Below are 15,015 nucleotides of genomic sequence, written 5' to 3' on the forward strand. Positions count from 1 at the left end.
TCCCATTATCAATGTGCAGAAAGTAAATGATTTATCCCACAACACTGATGCTGCCACTCAGGATAATTTTCAGAATGAACATTATGCCTCTCAGCTCTGATCTCCCTAGAGGATCTGAAGCTCTTACCTCTATAACATTGGTGGGATGGCGGATGTAGATACCAGAGGGTGTCACCACTTCAGGACTGGAGAGTCCCTCAGCACCAGAAACACGAATGATCACATTGTTTCTTATTATGTTTCCCTGTTCTGACCAGTCTAATTTAAGAAAAGGGGATTTGCCAACATAATTAAAATGTACTCGACCCAACATTCTTATTTCTACTAATATAGATTAGAGTTCTCATCATGTATATACATATATTATATAGACAGCTGTAAACATCTAGTGTGTTCAACAAATTTAAGACATCTAACATTCTGCCAGCAGCCCTGTCTATAAAATGTATGACAACTTAAATAGATGGTAATAAATTTAAAACCAATTTACATATTTACCCTTTCCTCCTCCAGAAGTAACCTCCCAAAGGATATACCTTATCTCAGGGGATGTACCTGAGAACAAAAGATGATGTTAGCTCAGCACATTTCGTGCCACCCAGGAAAATGAGAGCTCCTCTAATACTATTTCTTGTTTTGGTGTGGCTTGCTTCAATTTGTGTGTGTGTGATTTTATCTATGAATCAGACAGACACAGATTATGTGAACCTTTTAGTTCTAGAACTTCATGAATCAGAGTGTGAGTGAAAGTCGCTCTGTTGTGTCCAACTCTTTACGATTCCATGAACGGTAGTCCATGGAATTCTCCAGGCCAGAATACTGGAGTGGGTAGCCTTTCCCTTCTCCAGGGGATCATCGTGACCCAGGAATCAAAGCAGGATATTCTGCACTGCAGGCGGATTCTTTACCAACTGAGCTATCAGAGAAATCAGAAGCTCATTTTAAATAAGAATAACAAAGAAATAGATCTATTGTTTTACTTCTTAAGAAGAATCTAAGTGACTGTCTCTGCAGTTAAATGGCACACACTCTGTGTTACATCCAGCCCTACCCTGAGCTCTTTGAATTGACCACCAACCATCTGCATGCCCCTCTCATACCCTGGAAGATCTGGAATGTCCTGGATAAACAGGCTAGACAGGATCTGAGACACTCACACTCAGATCAGAGGTTTGAACTAGAACAGAATAAAAGAGCATGGCCCATGCTACAGAAAGTCTTCCCAGGTGGTACTAGTGGTAAAGAAACCGCCTGCCAATGCAAAAGACTAAGAGACACAGGTTCAATCCCTGGGTCGGGAAGATCCCCTGGAGAAGGAAATGGGAACCCACTCCAGCATTCCATCCCTTGGACAGAGGTGCCTGGCAGGCTACGGTCCATAGCGTCACAAACAGTCAGACACAACTGAAGCAACTTAGCATGCACACATGGATTCTACAGAGAGGTCAACCATGTAGCATCCATACAGAGCAGCCCCACAGATCCCCTTTCTTCTAGGTCTTCAGATATCTGGGTTTCCTATGTCATTTCATGTGTCTGAGTCTGCAAACTTATTTTGCATGGATTGAATATCTTATCTAAAATTCACTGACAGATATTCTAATTCCATCACCTACAATACAGTAGAGGTCAAAGAGCTTCCACTCACGATATCCAAGCACTTAAGGATAAATTCCTCCTGCAGGTTTCATTCCTTGCCTAGTTAATGCCAATTTCACAAAATTCCCCCTAAAATAATATTGTTATGGTGCCTCCCTGAATTTCTGCACCAGGTTTCAACAAACTTTTCCCTTACAGCAATAAAGGTAAAAATAAGCAACGCCAACCTTCCATGTGTTAGTCTGACTGCCCTGTCCTTTTCCAATCAAAAGACTGTCTTGCACCTGATAACTTCTATTGTCCTTAGCCCTTAGCCTTTTAGAGCTGGTGTTAGTTTGTGCTGTGCCTAGTCACTCAGTCATGTCTGACTCTTGGGACCCCATGGATTGTAGCCCACCAGGCTCCTCTGTCCATGGGGAATCTCCAGGCAAGAATACTGGAGTGAGTTGCCATGTCTTCCTCCCCATGATCTTCCCAACCCAGGGATCAAATCCAGGTCTCCCACATTGCAGGCGGATTCTTTACCGCCTAAGCCACCAGGGAAGCCTGTGAATCCTGGAGTGGGTAACCTGTCCTTTTCCAGGGGATCTTGCTGATCCAGGAATTGGACCCAGATCTCCCACATTACAGGCAGATTCTTTACCGTCTGAGCCACCAGAGAAGCCCATGAATACTGGAGTGGGTAGCCTACCCTTCTTCAGGGAATCTTCCTGACCCAGGAATTGAACTGGGGTCTTGCAGGCATATTCTTTACCAGCTGAGCTATCAGAGAAACCCTGGAGTTAGTTTACATGATCCATATTTTCTCACTAAACTATTTCCTTCCACAGTTAGAACCTTTCCAGCTTTTATCTTAACAGATCATTCCTAAATGAAACATGCAAATTTTCCCACTGATGATATCACAGAATTAATTTAAATAGAAAACACTAGCTAACAAGTACAATTATAGTTTTCCTTTCAGTGAAAACCTCTGATTTGGTTATTCTGATATAACCAAAGACCTTTTGTTCATTAATAGATTTATTTCAACAAATATATCTCCAAATGCACTATTTAAAATTCTGTTAAGTACTAAGGAGATGATGTTCTCATGAAATCTGGTATTAATAGAAAAACAGACATTGATCAGATGGTCAGAAACATGATGTATAATTTTAAATCAATAAGTAATGAATGGTGATAAAAGAGTTTAAACAGACAGACTTGATTTGGGAGTGTTGGGGAGGGCTATTATAGGAGGAGAATGAATGGTATGAACAGAAGGCAAGAGCTGTGCAAAGGTCCTAAGGCAGGAGAATGTGTGGCTTTTTGAAAAAATTAAAAGAGGTCAGTGTAGTGAGAGCACAGAGGGAGAGAAAAAGAGCAAGAGAGGTATACCAAGGTTAGTAGAAGCAGCCTCACTAAGGAAGGTTTTTAAGCCAGAGTAAGGATTCTGGATTATATTCTAAAAGAAATAAATTCTTAAAGGGCTTTAAGATGATGCAGTCTGATATTTTTAAGCATCACAAAGGGAATGGACTTTAGGAAACAAATGTCAATACAGATGACCATTTAGAAAATTCTTAAAACAGGCTTCTTCGACAAGCCACAGAAGTAGTGAAGAACAGGATTCAAAAATGTTTAATTCCTTGTTCAACATCCAGGTTTGATGCTTCATGAAGCTGCACAAAGACATATTTATGTGACTTTGAATTACTGTTGAAATTGCTGACAATAAATTTTATATTTATTGTATATTGATTAACATGAACTGAAATGTCTATCTTTAAAAATCAGTTTCCTGAGAGACAGACTCACAGATATGGAGAACAGACTTGTGGTTGCCAGGGGGGTAGTGGGGTAGGAGAGGGAAGGATTTGGAGTTGGGGATTAGCAGATGCAAACCATTATACAGAGGATGGATAAACAAGGTCCTAATACAGAGCACAGAGAACTATACTCAATATCTTGTGATAAACCACAATGGAAAAGAAAATGAAAAAAGAATATATACATATATATATATATATATGTGTGTGTGCATAACCGAACCATTTTGCTGTATAGCAGAAATTAACCCAGCATTATAAGCCAACTATACTTCCATAAAATTTTTAAAATAAATTTAAAGAAACAAAAAATAAAAATCAATTTCCTATGGGTAAAGCTTAGTAAGCTAATTAAAGACTGAATTTACAACTAGAATTTTTAACTACAGCCTATTTCTAAAGATCAGAGACTAAAGTTTTTACAAATTGGAAATTCAAATCTGGGAACAATAATTCTTTTTTTAAAAATAACGTGTCCTCCACCAGAATGTCGAAGTTAAACAAGCCGATTTCACTTACCCAGCAGCAGTGCATGGCCTGAAATATCATAGAACACATTACTGTCCACCTTCAGGCCTGAGGTCTGGGACATGCTGAGGCCTCTGCTGAAGGACCGCCGCACTGTGCAACCCTGCACGTAGGAACCTGAACGACAAAGAGGATGGTAAACAGTAGGGAATCTCAAAGGCTCCTCACATTCTGTTGATCATCCCCAAATGCTGCTAGAATATAACTACGAACATTCTTCCACACAATAATAAAATTCAAGAAATAAGGAGTTGGCAGCAGAAATTTAAAAACAGGCAGCTTAGACCAATGTATCTTAAAGACACCAAAGATCACCATAGTGGAATCCAAGGCCCACACGTCAGAAAAGAAAACCATCTGAGAAAGAGAGAGCATGGCCAAGCCACGAGGAACGCATGGCTCTCAAGATGTCCTGGTGGCCGCCATCTTTGGTATCTACTCTTTGGACTTCCCTGGTGGCTCAGACAGTAAAGCGTCTGCCTACAATGTGGGAGACCCGGGTTCAATCCCTGGGTCGGGAAGATCTCCTGGAGAAGGAAATGGCAACCCACTCCAGTATTCTTGCCTGGAAAATCCCATGGACAGAGGAGCCTGGTGGGCTACAGTCCATGGGGTCGCAAAGAGTCGGACACGACTGAGAGATTTCACTTCCACTTCTCATCACAGTGTAATGGACAGCAGCTCAAGAAACAAACAGCTAAGGCTTACAGACCAATTCTGACCTCTGAAAACTGCATCCAGCATGAGGAGAGGTAGTCGTTATATCTTGAGCTATGAAGTTATTCTTTTAATTGAAGTATAGTTGATTTACGATATTTCAGGTATACAGCAAAGTAATTCAGTTATACATACATATGTGTATATATGTATATATATATATGTGTATATATACACATTCCCTTTCATAAACTTTTCCATTATAGATTATTACAAAATATTGAACACAGTTCCTTGTGCTATACAATAAATAGGTCCTTGCTGTTTATCTATTTCACATATAGCAGTGTGGATCTGTTAATCCCAAATTCCTGATTTATCCAAATTGTAAGTAAAGCTACAGATCAGTCTGAGGACCAGAACTCTCACATTTGAATATGGTGGTTTGTGGAACTGGAGGGGAAATATCTTCTACTGTGCTAAGAGAAACTGACATTTAAGAAAATCATTACACTGGCTCCATGAACATATTTTATGACCTCCCAAATCGATACATGTGGACTGAATCAATTAATGAACAACTATTTACTGAGTATCAACTATATATTTCAGGAATTATGTCTTGTGCCAGAGGTGTAAGATGAATAAAACTAAGTAAATTCTGCATTTGTGTATCTTGAGTCTGATGAAGAAAACACATTAAAATAATTAAAATGTTTTATTTGGATAATAAAATTATAAATCCTGAAAAAGAAGCTTTGTATTATTTCCAGACAGGGAGAGAGATTATATCGATACCAAATGTTTGAAGTATTAGAAAAATGGCTTTGGTTTATGTAATAATTTGACCTTTGACCTTGGGACTATCTAGAAAAATCTCACGGAGAAGGCAATGGCACCCCACTCCAGTACTCCTGCCTGGAAAATCCCATGGACGGAGGAGCCTGGTAGGCTGCAGTCCATGGGGTCACTGAGGGTCGGACACGACTGAGCGACTTCACTTTCACTTTTCACTTTCATACATCGGAGAAGGAAATGGCAACACACTCCAGTGTTCTTGCCTGGAGAATCCCAGGGATGGGGGAGCCTGGTGGGCTGCAGTCTATGGGGTCGTACAGAGTTGGACACGACTGAAGTGACTTAGCAGCAGCAGCAGCAGCAGAAAAATCTCAACTACAGTGTCTCCATAGACACAAGGTCTATAGATTCGCCTTGATCCCAGCACCATATGCCTTCACATCACTCACTAATAAGTTAGCGCATCCACATCCACTCATGTAGGAAACACTGCCTGCTGCAGACTTTTCCTGACCAGGTCTCCACCACAACATCACTGCTTGCCCCTCAGAATACAATGGTACATCTGAACAACCAGTAAGGACTAATGTGTTAACAGAGCTATAGTGGATGAGTTCAGGAAACGGTAAACCTCTAAAGGAAACACCAAGCAAAGATTCCAACACCCTCTAACTCCCGTGACTGAGGACAAGCTGGCCACACAGGTTATGAGAGCCCGTAGGGCATGAAACAATAAAGGATTCTTTGGCAAGCATGCCAGAAGTTTCTAACCTCTGGGTTAATGGGTTTCCCCCTCCCAGGAAACACATTTGCATTTTAACAGAGACCTACAGGGGATAATGTATTAATTCAATGGATTTCAAACTTTGGTTAAGCACTGAAAAGTGAAAGTGAAAGTGTTAGCTGCTCAATCCTGTCCAACTTGCAACCCCATGGACCGTAGCCCCGCAGGCTCCTCTGTCCACAGAATTCTCAAGGCAAGAATACTGGAGTGGGTAGCCATTCCCTTCTGCAGGAGACCTTCCCAACCCAGGGATCAAACCAGGGTCTCTTGCATTACTGGCGGATTCTTTACCATCTGAGTCACCAGGGAAGTCCAAGCACTGAACCATTTTTCAAATAAAACCTAATAAATATATAAATAAATAAATGTGCAGGTACTCTAAAGCAGAGGTTGAGGAGGCAGACTGAGTACATTTTTGATGGGGAGCTGTTGATTATGTTCAATTGATAACTCCTATGTGACTGCTCCCCTCACTTCTACTGGAACTGACCCACATCAAATATTCCTCAGCATTATAAGCACCAGGAGACCGAAGAACCAGAAAGAAGGGTACAAAGATTCTGATCATCCTAATGTACTTGGGAAAGAACCATGTGAGGGACCCATCCCCCTAACGAGTGTAGAAATAAATAAGGTGGAAAAGATCTTAGAAAATTAGGAGAGGTATTCTTGGCAAGCAGATAATTTAAAGTGAGAAAAAAGTGCTGCTAGCCAGGATCCTGCCTTCAGTGACCTCATGGATTACTTTGTCAATGCCTGCTGTAATTCTAGCACTTTTCAAGCCCCATTGAACCTCCCATATGCCCTGATGTGCTTTGTCAGGCATTGACTTCTGGAGCTTGGCTGTGTGGGTGTTGAGGTGCTGAGGGCAGGGGAGCGTAACTGCGACAGGGCTGCTGTCCTCATCGCTCAGCATCTGTACCCATCTCTCAACTCCATATATCAGACTCTGGCATTGGAATTTCACCCTAGATGCTCCTACACCCCTCCAACTTTGATTTCAGAGCCTTTATCAGTACATCTGGTCATGTTCTTCTTTCTGATTCTGATCTTTTTATCTACTTGTCCCCACCTGCCTTGGATGTCTGCTGCTTCCCTCGTGTCTCTTCAGGTTTGGTCAAGGTCTGCATACTCTGTCTGCTTCCCCAGGAAGAGAGCCTGGTTCTCAGCCATTCTCCCCACTTTTCTCAGGCAGGGGATTCCTCTATGTTAGGACATCTTCCCAAAGTGCTTTCCACTAGCCTTGACTGATAATTTATACTATTTAATATCAATCTATCTGTAGTCACAAAGCCAGTACATTGTAGTGGCAGGATTCAAAACATGGATTTGTGTGGTTCCCTCCATATCTGCTGTACCTATAGTGACATTTCTCAAAAGGAAACATGGACTACTTGTTCCAGAATCAGAAGGTTAAAAATTCAGTTTTTCTAGGCTCACTTTGGATCACAATTTGTCTGAGACAGGGTCTCTACGTGCGAATTCTAATAAGCTCTCCAAGTGACTCTCTGAACCATAGATCTACAGTATAGTTATCCATCTCTGAATCCCCCATGTTCCCACATACCACCTACCAGGACCCCCTTGCAAAGAGAGCCTTGAATATAGAAGAAGAAAGATGAGACATCATGCCTGGGCCTCCTCACCTCTCATAGCTCCTACCAGCATCAGGGAGCTCACATGCTCATGGAAGGCTTGTCCCAAGTCCCGGAACTGCACTCCCTTCAACTGGACCCGACTGGGCTCCTCCGGAAAGGACTGAACGATGACTCTGGCCCCCAAATCCCTGGATCCCAGCATCTTCTCACTCTTGGAATACAAACAGTTCTGCAAATCACCTGAGACACAGAATGAAGTCAAGGGGCACAGAAGAAGGTACAGCATGATTCTAATCAAATCTCCCAGTACGAAAGGCACTGTGGCACAAAGGACAGACCCTGACTGTTTATTTAATAACCTTACTTCCCTTTTACTTCAATTCTCCCCTTTGGATTATTAATTAAAACATCTGATAACTAGAACATGATGTTGCCTTCACTCTATTATTTCCAGAAGCTCCCAAATCAATCACCTTAATTATTAGCACAAAAAGGCTGACTAGAACCCAGAAACCCAACCTAAATAGATGCTTATTACAATCCAAAAGATCCCCCTGAGGGAGTGTGCAATAAAATGACCCTCTGGTGGGTGGATAATTGAAGAGAAGACATGTGAGCGCTAAATGTAATCATATCTCTTTGCTGTCCAGTGGGGTTTTCCCAATATTTTGCTGCTTTATGGTTTGGGGACATAGCAATGATGCCATCAAAGAAATGGAAAAGAACTCCAGAGAAATGACTGAGCCACTCCCACACCAACGCCTCAGTCACAGCAGAGCCCTAGTGAGGACACATGGCATTTGGTAGGGTGAACTAACCTCAGGATAGAGAAGAAATCATCTCCTGAATTAACTCTTTATTATCCAGGTTAATAAACCAATGAAGAAGAGCCACTAATACAAAATTATGGATCATTCTAACAGTCATCTACTGTCAGTCTCAGAAAATGTATATCAGTTCAGTTCAGTGGCTCAATCACGTTCAACTCTTTGCAACCCCATGGACTGCAGCACATCAGGCTTCCTGTCCATCACCAATTCCCAGAGCTTACTCAAACTCATGTCCATCAAGTCGGCAATGCCATCCAACCATCTCATCCTCTGTCATCTCCTTCTCCTCCTGCCTTCAGTCTTTCCCAGCATCATGGTCTTTTCCAATGAGTCAGTTCTTTGCATCAGGTGGCCAAAGTATTGAAGCTTCAGCTTCAGTCCTTCCAGTGAATTTTCAGGACCGATTTCCTTTAGTATGGACTGGTTGGATCTCCTGGTAGTCCAAGGGACTCTCAAGAGTCTTCTCCAACACCACAGTTCAAAAGAATCAATTCTTTGGCACTGAGCTTTCTTTACAGTCTTACTCACATCCATACATGACTACTGGAAAAACCATAACTTGACTAGATGGACCTTTGTTGGCAAAGTAATGTCTCTGCTTTTTAATATGCTGTCTATGTTGGTCATAGCTTTTCTTCCAAGGAGCAAGTGTCTTTTAATTTCATGGCTGCAGTCACCATCTGCAGTGATTTTGGAGCCCCCCAGAATAAAGTCTCTCACTGCTTCCATTGTCTCCCCATCTATTTGCCATAAAGTGATATCAGAGGTGAATAAAGAGGTGTTTGGTATTTGTACATTTTATCACCATTTTAACCATTGTATGCCAGTGAGCCATATTTTCCAGCGTCTAGGCCTCTTGTTATGGTTTTTGGCTACGTTGTTTCCATATTCGAGCTCCATAAAAAGAAGAGGTGAATGATAAGTTATTTTTAAAACGAAGGTCTATGAATTTTATTTTATTTTTGGAATTTTTTAGTCATATATAAGAATTGTGGTAGAACTAGGGATTATTTTTTTCATTAGGAGACAACAGATTTATAATAGCCCAAACCCAGAGGCATGATCTCCCTTGGAGCATGATTAAATGCCATGTTTTGCACAATACGATCTGAGAATACCTGTATGAGAATTACCAAGAGAGTCTGTAATTGACTGCAGATGCCAGTTTAGCAGAAATGTTAAATTTAGCAGTCACTGCATTCCAACCCACTGGATGAAAACTTTTTTTTTTTTTTTCAGAATGACACAATTGTGAACTAGATGACTAGGGGGTGGGGGGCAGGGTCAAAGTCCCTCTTACCCAACCATATACCAACATTATCCCCACAGGCCTCTATACATAGACGTGACTCAAATCTTTAACTCCGGACTTGACATTTCTTCCAGGCTCCAGACATCTCCAGTCACATGCTGGCCTGGCATCTCAACATGTACAAAATTAAACTCATGATCTCTACCCTCCCACCCCCCAAACCTGTTTCCCTTCCCATCTCAATAAATAGCCTCCTCATCCATCCAGAGTTCATGCCTGGGAGTCATCCTTGACACCCACACCATTCTGGACCAAAGTTGAAAAATGATGTCTTCCCAACGTGTGAAAGCCTCATAATCTACAGCCTGGGAAACCAAAACATAACCTACTAAACTAACCATCCCTGAAATAGATGTTTAATAGGTACATCAGTGTGATTCAGTGCCTGTTATTCTTCTCGAAGATAGATTGACTTTTTCAACCACTTACTTAAAGTATGTGGTAGTTTCACTCAGAAAACAAACTCCAAAAGTGGGAATGGTGGGGGGAGGGAAGAGCCTTCCAAGTCTAACTCATTAGAACGTGCTGCCTGTATCGCTGACTCTCGCATTAAGCACTTTTCCTGAGAATTGTAGAGAAGGATGGGAATCAATTTCATTATAACCTCTGACCTGAAAATTTGATTCAACTCTCCAGATTTTATTATATAATAGGAATATCTTTTCCTCAAAGAAATAATTAATTTCTCAAGCAGATACTGTTGCCTATCTCTTTCACAAGGGGGTTGAGGGCAGGAGAGGAAATGATGATTTATCAAGAGCATTCTGAAATCTACAGAACACAGCAGGTCCCCTACATTCACACCTTCAAGTTTCAAACTTTCAAAGATTTAAGCGTGCATTCTGTCAATGTCAGGCATGAGTGAAACTGCAGCTTGCCCTCCGTCTCCTATTGCTAATGATCCTTCAACTCTACCATCTTCCAAGTCCTCTCTCTCCTCCAGTCAGTAGCTCTTGCCAGCCCCTATATGCTAGCTCTTTTACTGTGCTACTGCACTTTTCAAGGTACCTTACTGTGAGATTGAGAATGTTTTCTTTATTTTTTTGTGGTTGCTTGCTTTTTTTATGTATGACTTGTATGGAATGTATTATGAACCTATTACAGTACAGTACTATATAGCCGATTGTGTGAGCTGAGTGCCTAGGCCAGCTTGGTTGAACTTACAAATTGGACTTACGAACATGCTCTCAGAAGATAACATTTGTTTGCAGGGGACTTGGTGGCTCAGAAGGTAAAGCATCTGTCTACAGTGTGAGAGACCTGGGTTCGATCCCTGGGTTGGGAAGATTCCCTGGAATGGGAACCCACTCCAGTACTCTTGCCTTGAAAATCCTATGGACGGAGGAGCTTGGTGCAGGCTACTGTCCATGGGGTCACAAAGAGTCAGGCACGACTGAGCAACTTCACTTTCTTACTATATTAGGAACACACTAATTAAAAGAAGTCAACCATACCACATATCATTGAATAGTAAGAACATTGTTTTTCACCCATTAGACTTCCCAACAAATCGTTCTCTACCTTCTGAAGCACTGGCCCCCTGGCATGAAGCAAGGAACTGCACTCTCTCATCAGTGAGATTTCCCTGTATGGTAATACTCCTGCTGAGTAGAACCAGCATGACCTTTAAAACATGGTGCTCTCCAGCCACCCATTCTCTGTGGAGTTGTGAGAATATCTGAAAAGAAAAAAAAAAAAAAAAATCTGAAAATAACACTCCAAGTCTTATAATGAATAGTAAGCCATTAAATTAGCCTAATCCTCCATCTGGGACTTTATTCTTTAGAAACTCAGACACAGAAGAGTAAAAAATAGCCACATGTATGTGAAAATTAGGAACTATGATGACTATTGCAGTGACCATCTACTAAAAGACAAAAGTTCTAGTCTTACAAGAGAAACTTATTTAAGAAGTCTAAATCTTCCAAATATTTCATATTTTGTAATTTTCTTGCCAAAATGTCTACTGTGATTTAATGTAAATGATATTATTGAAAGACAAACAAATGTCTTTTGACCAGCTGTGTTGGTCACCTACACAGTTAAGACCTCATCTTCCATCTAAATGGAGCCAAGCTGGCATGCAGTACCTCAAGGGTGACCTCAGCTGGAGGTCTGTACTATGCACAGTCTCCACGGTGACAATCTCTTCTTTAGGCTTGGCATCTTCAGCACCCATCCCACTGATGACAAGGACTTCATCTCCAGCATGCCAATCGACAGCATCTTCCAGAGCCAACACTGTGTCATGGGCATTGGCAGCTGCTCGAAGATGGGTGACCACTACTTCTGGGAGAGAACCTAAAGCAAGTCCAAGGGAAACTTGCCTTTAGACATTTTTAAAACTTAATATGAATGTGATGTTATTCAGCCAAAGACTTCAGTGAAAGAAGAATCTGGGAAATCAGGCTTCAGGTTCTATAAGCACTGGTGCTATCACCAAAGGTGATATCACTATATTACTTTTTGCGTATTAGTTTTCCTGTCTGTTGCATGGTGACAATAATTCAAGACAGAGAATGGTATGGGGTGAAAAACACAGGGTTGAAGTCATAATAAATTTATAGCTGAATCACAGTCTTGCCACATTCTAACTATGTTCCTTTGGATAATATACTTAGAGGTGGGTTTCACTTTCCTCAGTTACAAAGCAGAAGCAGCAAAGCTTTCCCTCCTAGGGATTTAAGACAATTTGATGAGATAATATCTATGAAACATGTAGTGTGGACTTTGCCACATAACAACCCCTCAATATATTTTAGTCTTCTCTCTTCCTTCCCTGCATCACACTGTTTTGAGAATAAAATTTATCACCTCGTTCTTCCAAATTAAAACCAATGACTATTAGGTGCTCCAAGATATAAGTTCACCACGAATTTCTAAACTTAAGACTTCAACTCACTGTACAAATGGTGATAGTAGAGCTAAAAATAAAAATTACCATGAGAATGATCCACCTAAGTCTTGGTGTGTAATCCCCTCTTACTCTAACATGGGGTGTATCTAGGGATAGGATGGCTAAGCAGAGCAGAAAAAAAGTGGAATGTGTGACCTTAAATAACTGGGTTTGTTTTAGGTTCCAGTGCAACTATCGGACCCTTCCCAAACCATAAGCTGCTCCTTAACCAGCAAAGATTCAAGAAGGTAGTCAGACTTGTAGTTTACTCTGGCCTTTTCCAACAAAGGTCAAGGCAGAGATTTTTTTTTCCAGGCTTTATCTGGAGCAGTACCTCAGAAAACACAAGGCTTCCTCCCAACTCCTCTCCTTGGTACAGTTCCTCCTCCTTCGCAATTGACATAATTTACCTTTAGCTCACAGCAGCTTCCTGTCCTCCCTTGTTAAACTAAAGTAAGAATATTTGACTCTCTAACTACAGAGGTGGCCAACAATAAATCATTTTCAAATTATTTTAAACTTCCCTCCTTATTTATTTGTCTATGTTGGAGAGCGGTGCACTTGTACCAGCAATGTTGTTCTAGGCTTAGAAAGGTCTCCGGGTTAATGATATAATTTCTGAAGTTTACTCGGGCAATAATTTTATCTTAAAAAAAAATTCCCAGAGTTCAAAATTTCTAATTACAGAGCAGGTGAAAATTAACACATAAATCATGTCTAAAGAAAATAATTTTAATTTTATTGCTGTTTGTATGTTTTAACCTTTGGGAACAATAAATAAAATAAAGTCTATTTCAGTGTATATGCATATTTATATATGTGTGAATTTCTATGATCTGTTCTTCAAAGTCTACACAGAAACATCTCGACCATGCATCAAAAATGTCTGTCAACGACAAAATATGATGGCAAAATATGATTATACACTGTGATCAATAATAATTCATAATAATCAATAAGCAAAGAGCATCCTACTATGCACCTATCAACAAGCAGCTACATGTGTCAGAACCAAAATTTGACACGACAAAGATATTTTTCAACTAAGCATTCTTCTAAATAACAGTCAAGTCAAAATAAATGGAAAAATTCACAGGGAATTTTGAAGTGGATTTTTTAACTATTAACATAAACTTAAGGCCTTTCAAATGTTTTCAGAGCCTCTAGAAAGCAGTAAAATTATCTCATAACGTATTCACTCTCATTGCAAAAATAGCACACTTCTATCTGTATAACTAAAAGATCAGTCTGGGTGTTTTATGAGTGCCAGCCTCATATTTGTAGCTATATAGCAGATATGAATATTTGGATGAATTACCATCATCTCAAACTTGAAAGTGAAAGTCTCTCAGTCATGTCTGACTCTTTGCAACTCCATGAACTATACAGTCCATGGAATCCTCCAGGCAAGAATACTGGAGTGGGTAGCCTTTCCCTTTTCCAGGGGATCTTCCCAACCCAGGGATCAAACCCAGGTCTTCTGCACTGTGGGCGGATTCTTTACCAGCTGAGCCACAAGGGAAGCTCAAGAATACTGGAGTGAATAGCCTATCCCTTCTCCAGCGGATCTTCCTGACCCAGGAATCTGACCAGGATCTCCTGCATTGCAGGTAGATTCTTTACCAACTGAGCTATCCCAGACAAATATTCTCAAACTTGAGAATGTCAAAATGAATGTAATAATCATCTGAGCTAGACCTTCCACAAACAATTTTTAATCCTATAACGATTGTGCATTGTTCTTTTTTAATTACATCCCTTGTTTGTTCATTAATCTGCAGTATCTGCCTACTAAGATACCTCAAGTGAAGAGAAGCTAAAGAGGATCTTGATGAGGATGAAAGAAGGGAGTGAAAAAGCTGGCTTAAAACTCAACATTCAAAAAACTAAGATCATAGCATCCAATCCCATTGCTTCATGACAAATAGAAGGGGAAAATGTGGAAACAGTGATAGATTTTATTTTCTTGTGCTCCAAAATCACTGCTGATGGTGACTGTAGCCATGAAATTAAAAGACACTCGTTCATTGTAAAGAAAGCCATGACAAGCCTTCAGTTCAGTTCAGTCGCTGGGTCGTGTCCGACTCTTTGCAACCCTGTGAATCGCAGCACGCCAGGCCTCCCTGTCCGTCACCAACTCCCGGAGTTCACTCAAACTCACGTCCATCGAGTCGGTGACGCCATCCAGCCATCTCATCCTCT

The 15,015-nt window shown here is 40.8% G+C and overlaps 1 protein-coding gene across 1 annotated transcript in view; it reads right to left on the minus strand.

The window, feature by feature from the left end:
• PKHD1 (PKHD1, fibrocystin/polyductin) overlaps positions 1–15,015 on the minus strand; it is a 443,492-nt gene that overhangs the window by 254,386 nt on the left and 174,091 nt on the right. Inside the window, 7 exon segments of the mRNA XM_027525460.1 lie at positions 128–258; positions 499–555; positions 3,930–4,055; positions 7,824–8,015; positions 11,439–11,573; positions 11,576–11,595; positions 12,008–12,218. Of these exon segments, the coding sequence (XP_027381261.1) occupies positions 128–258; positions 499–555; positions 3,930–4,055; positions 7,824–8,015; positions 11,439–11,573; positions 11,576–11,595; positions 12,008–12,218 (872 nt within the window).

The sequence above is a fragment of the Bos indicus x Bos taurus genome, chromosome 23 (genome assembly GCF_003369695.1).
Source record: "Bos indicus x Bos taurus breed Angus x Brahman F1 hybrid chromosome 23, Bos_hybrid_MaternalHap_v2.0, whole genome shotgun sequence".
NCBI classification, from domain to species: domain Eukaryota; kingdom Metazoa; phylum Chordata; class Mammalia; order Artiodactyla; family Bovidae; genus Bos; species Bos indicus x Bos taurus.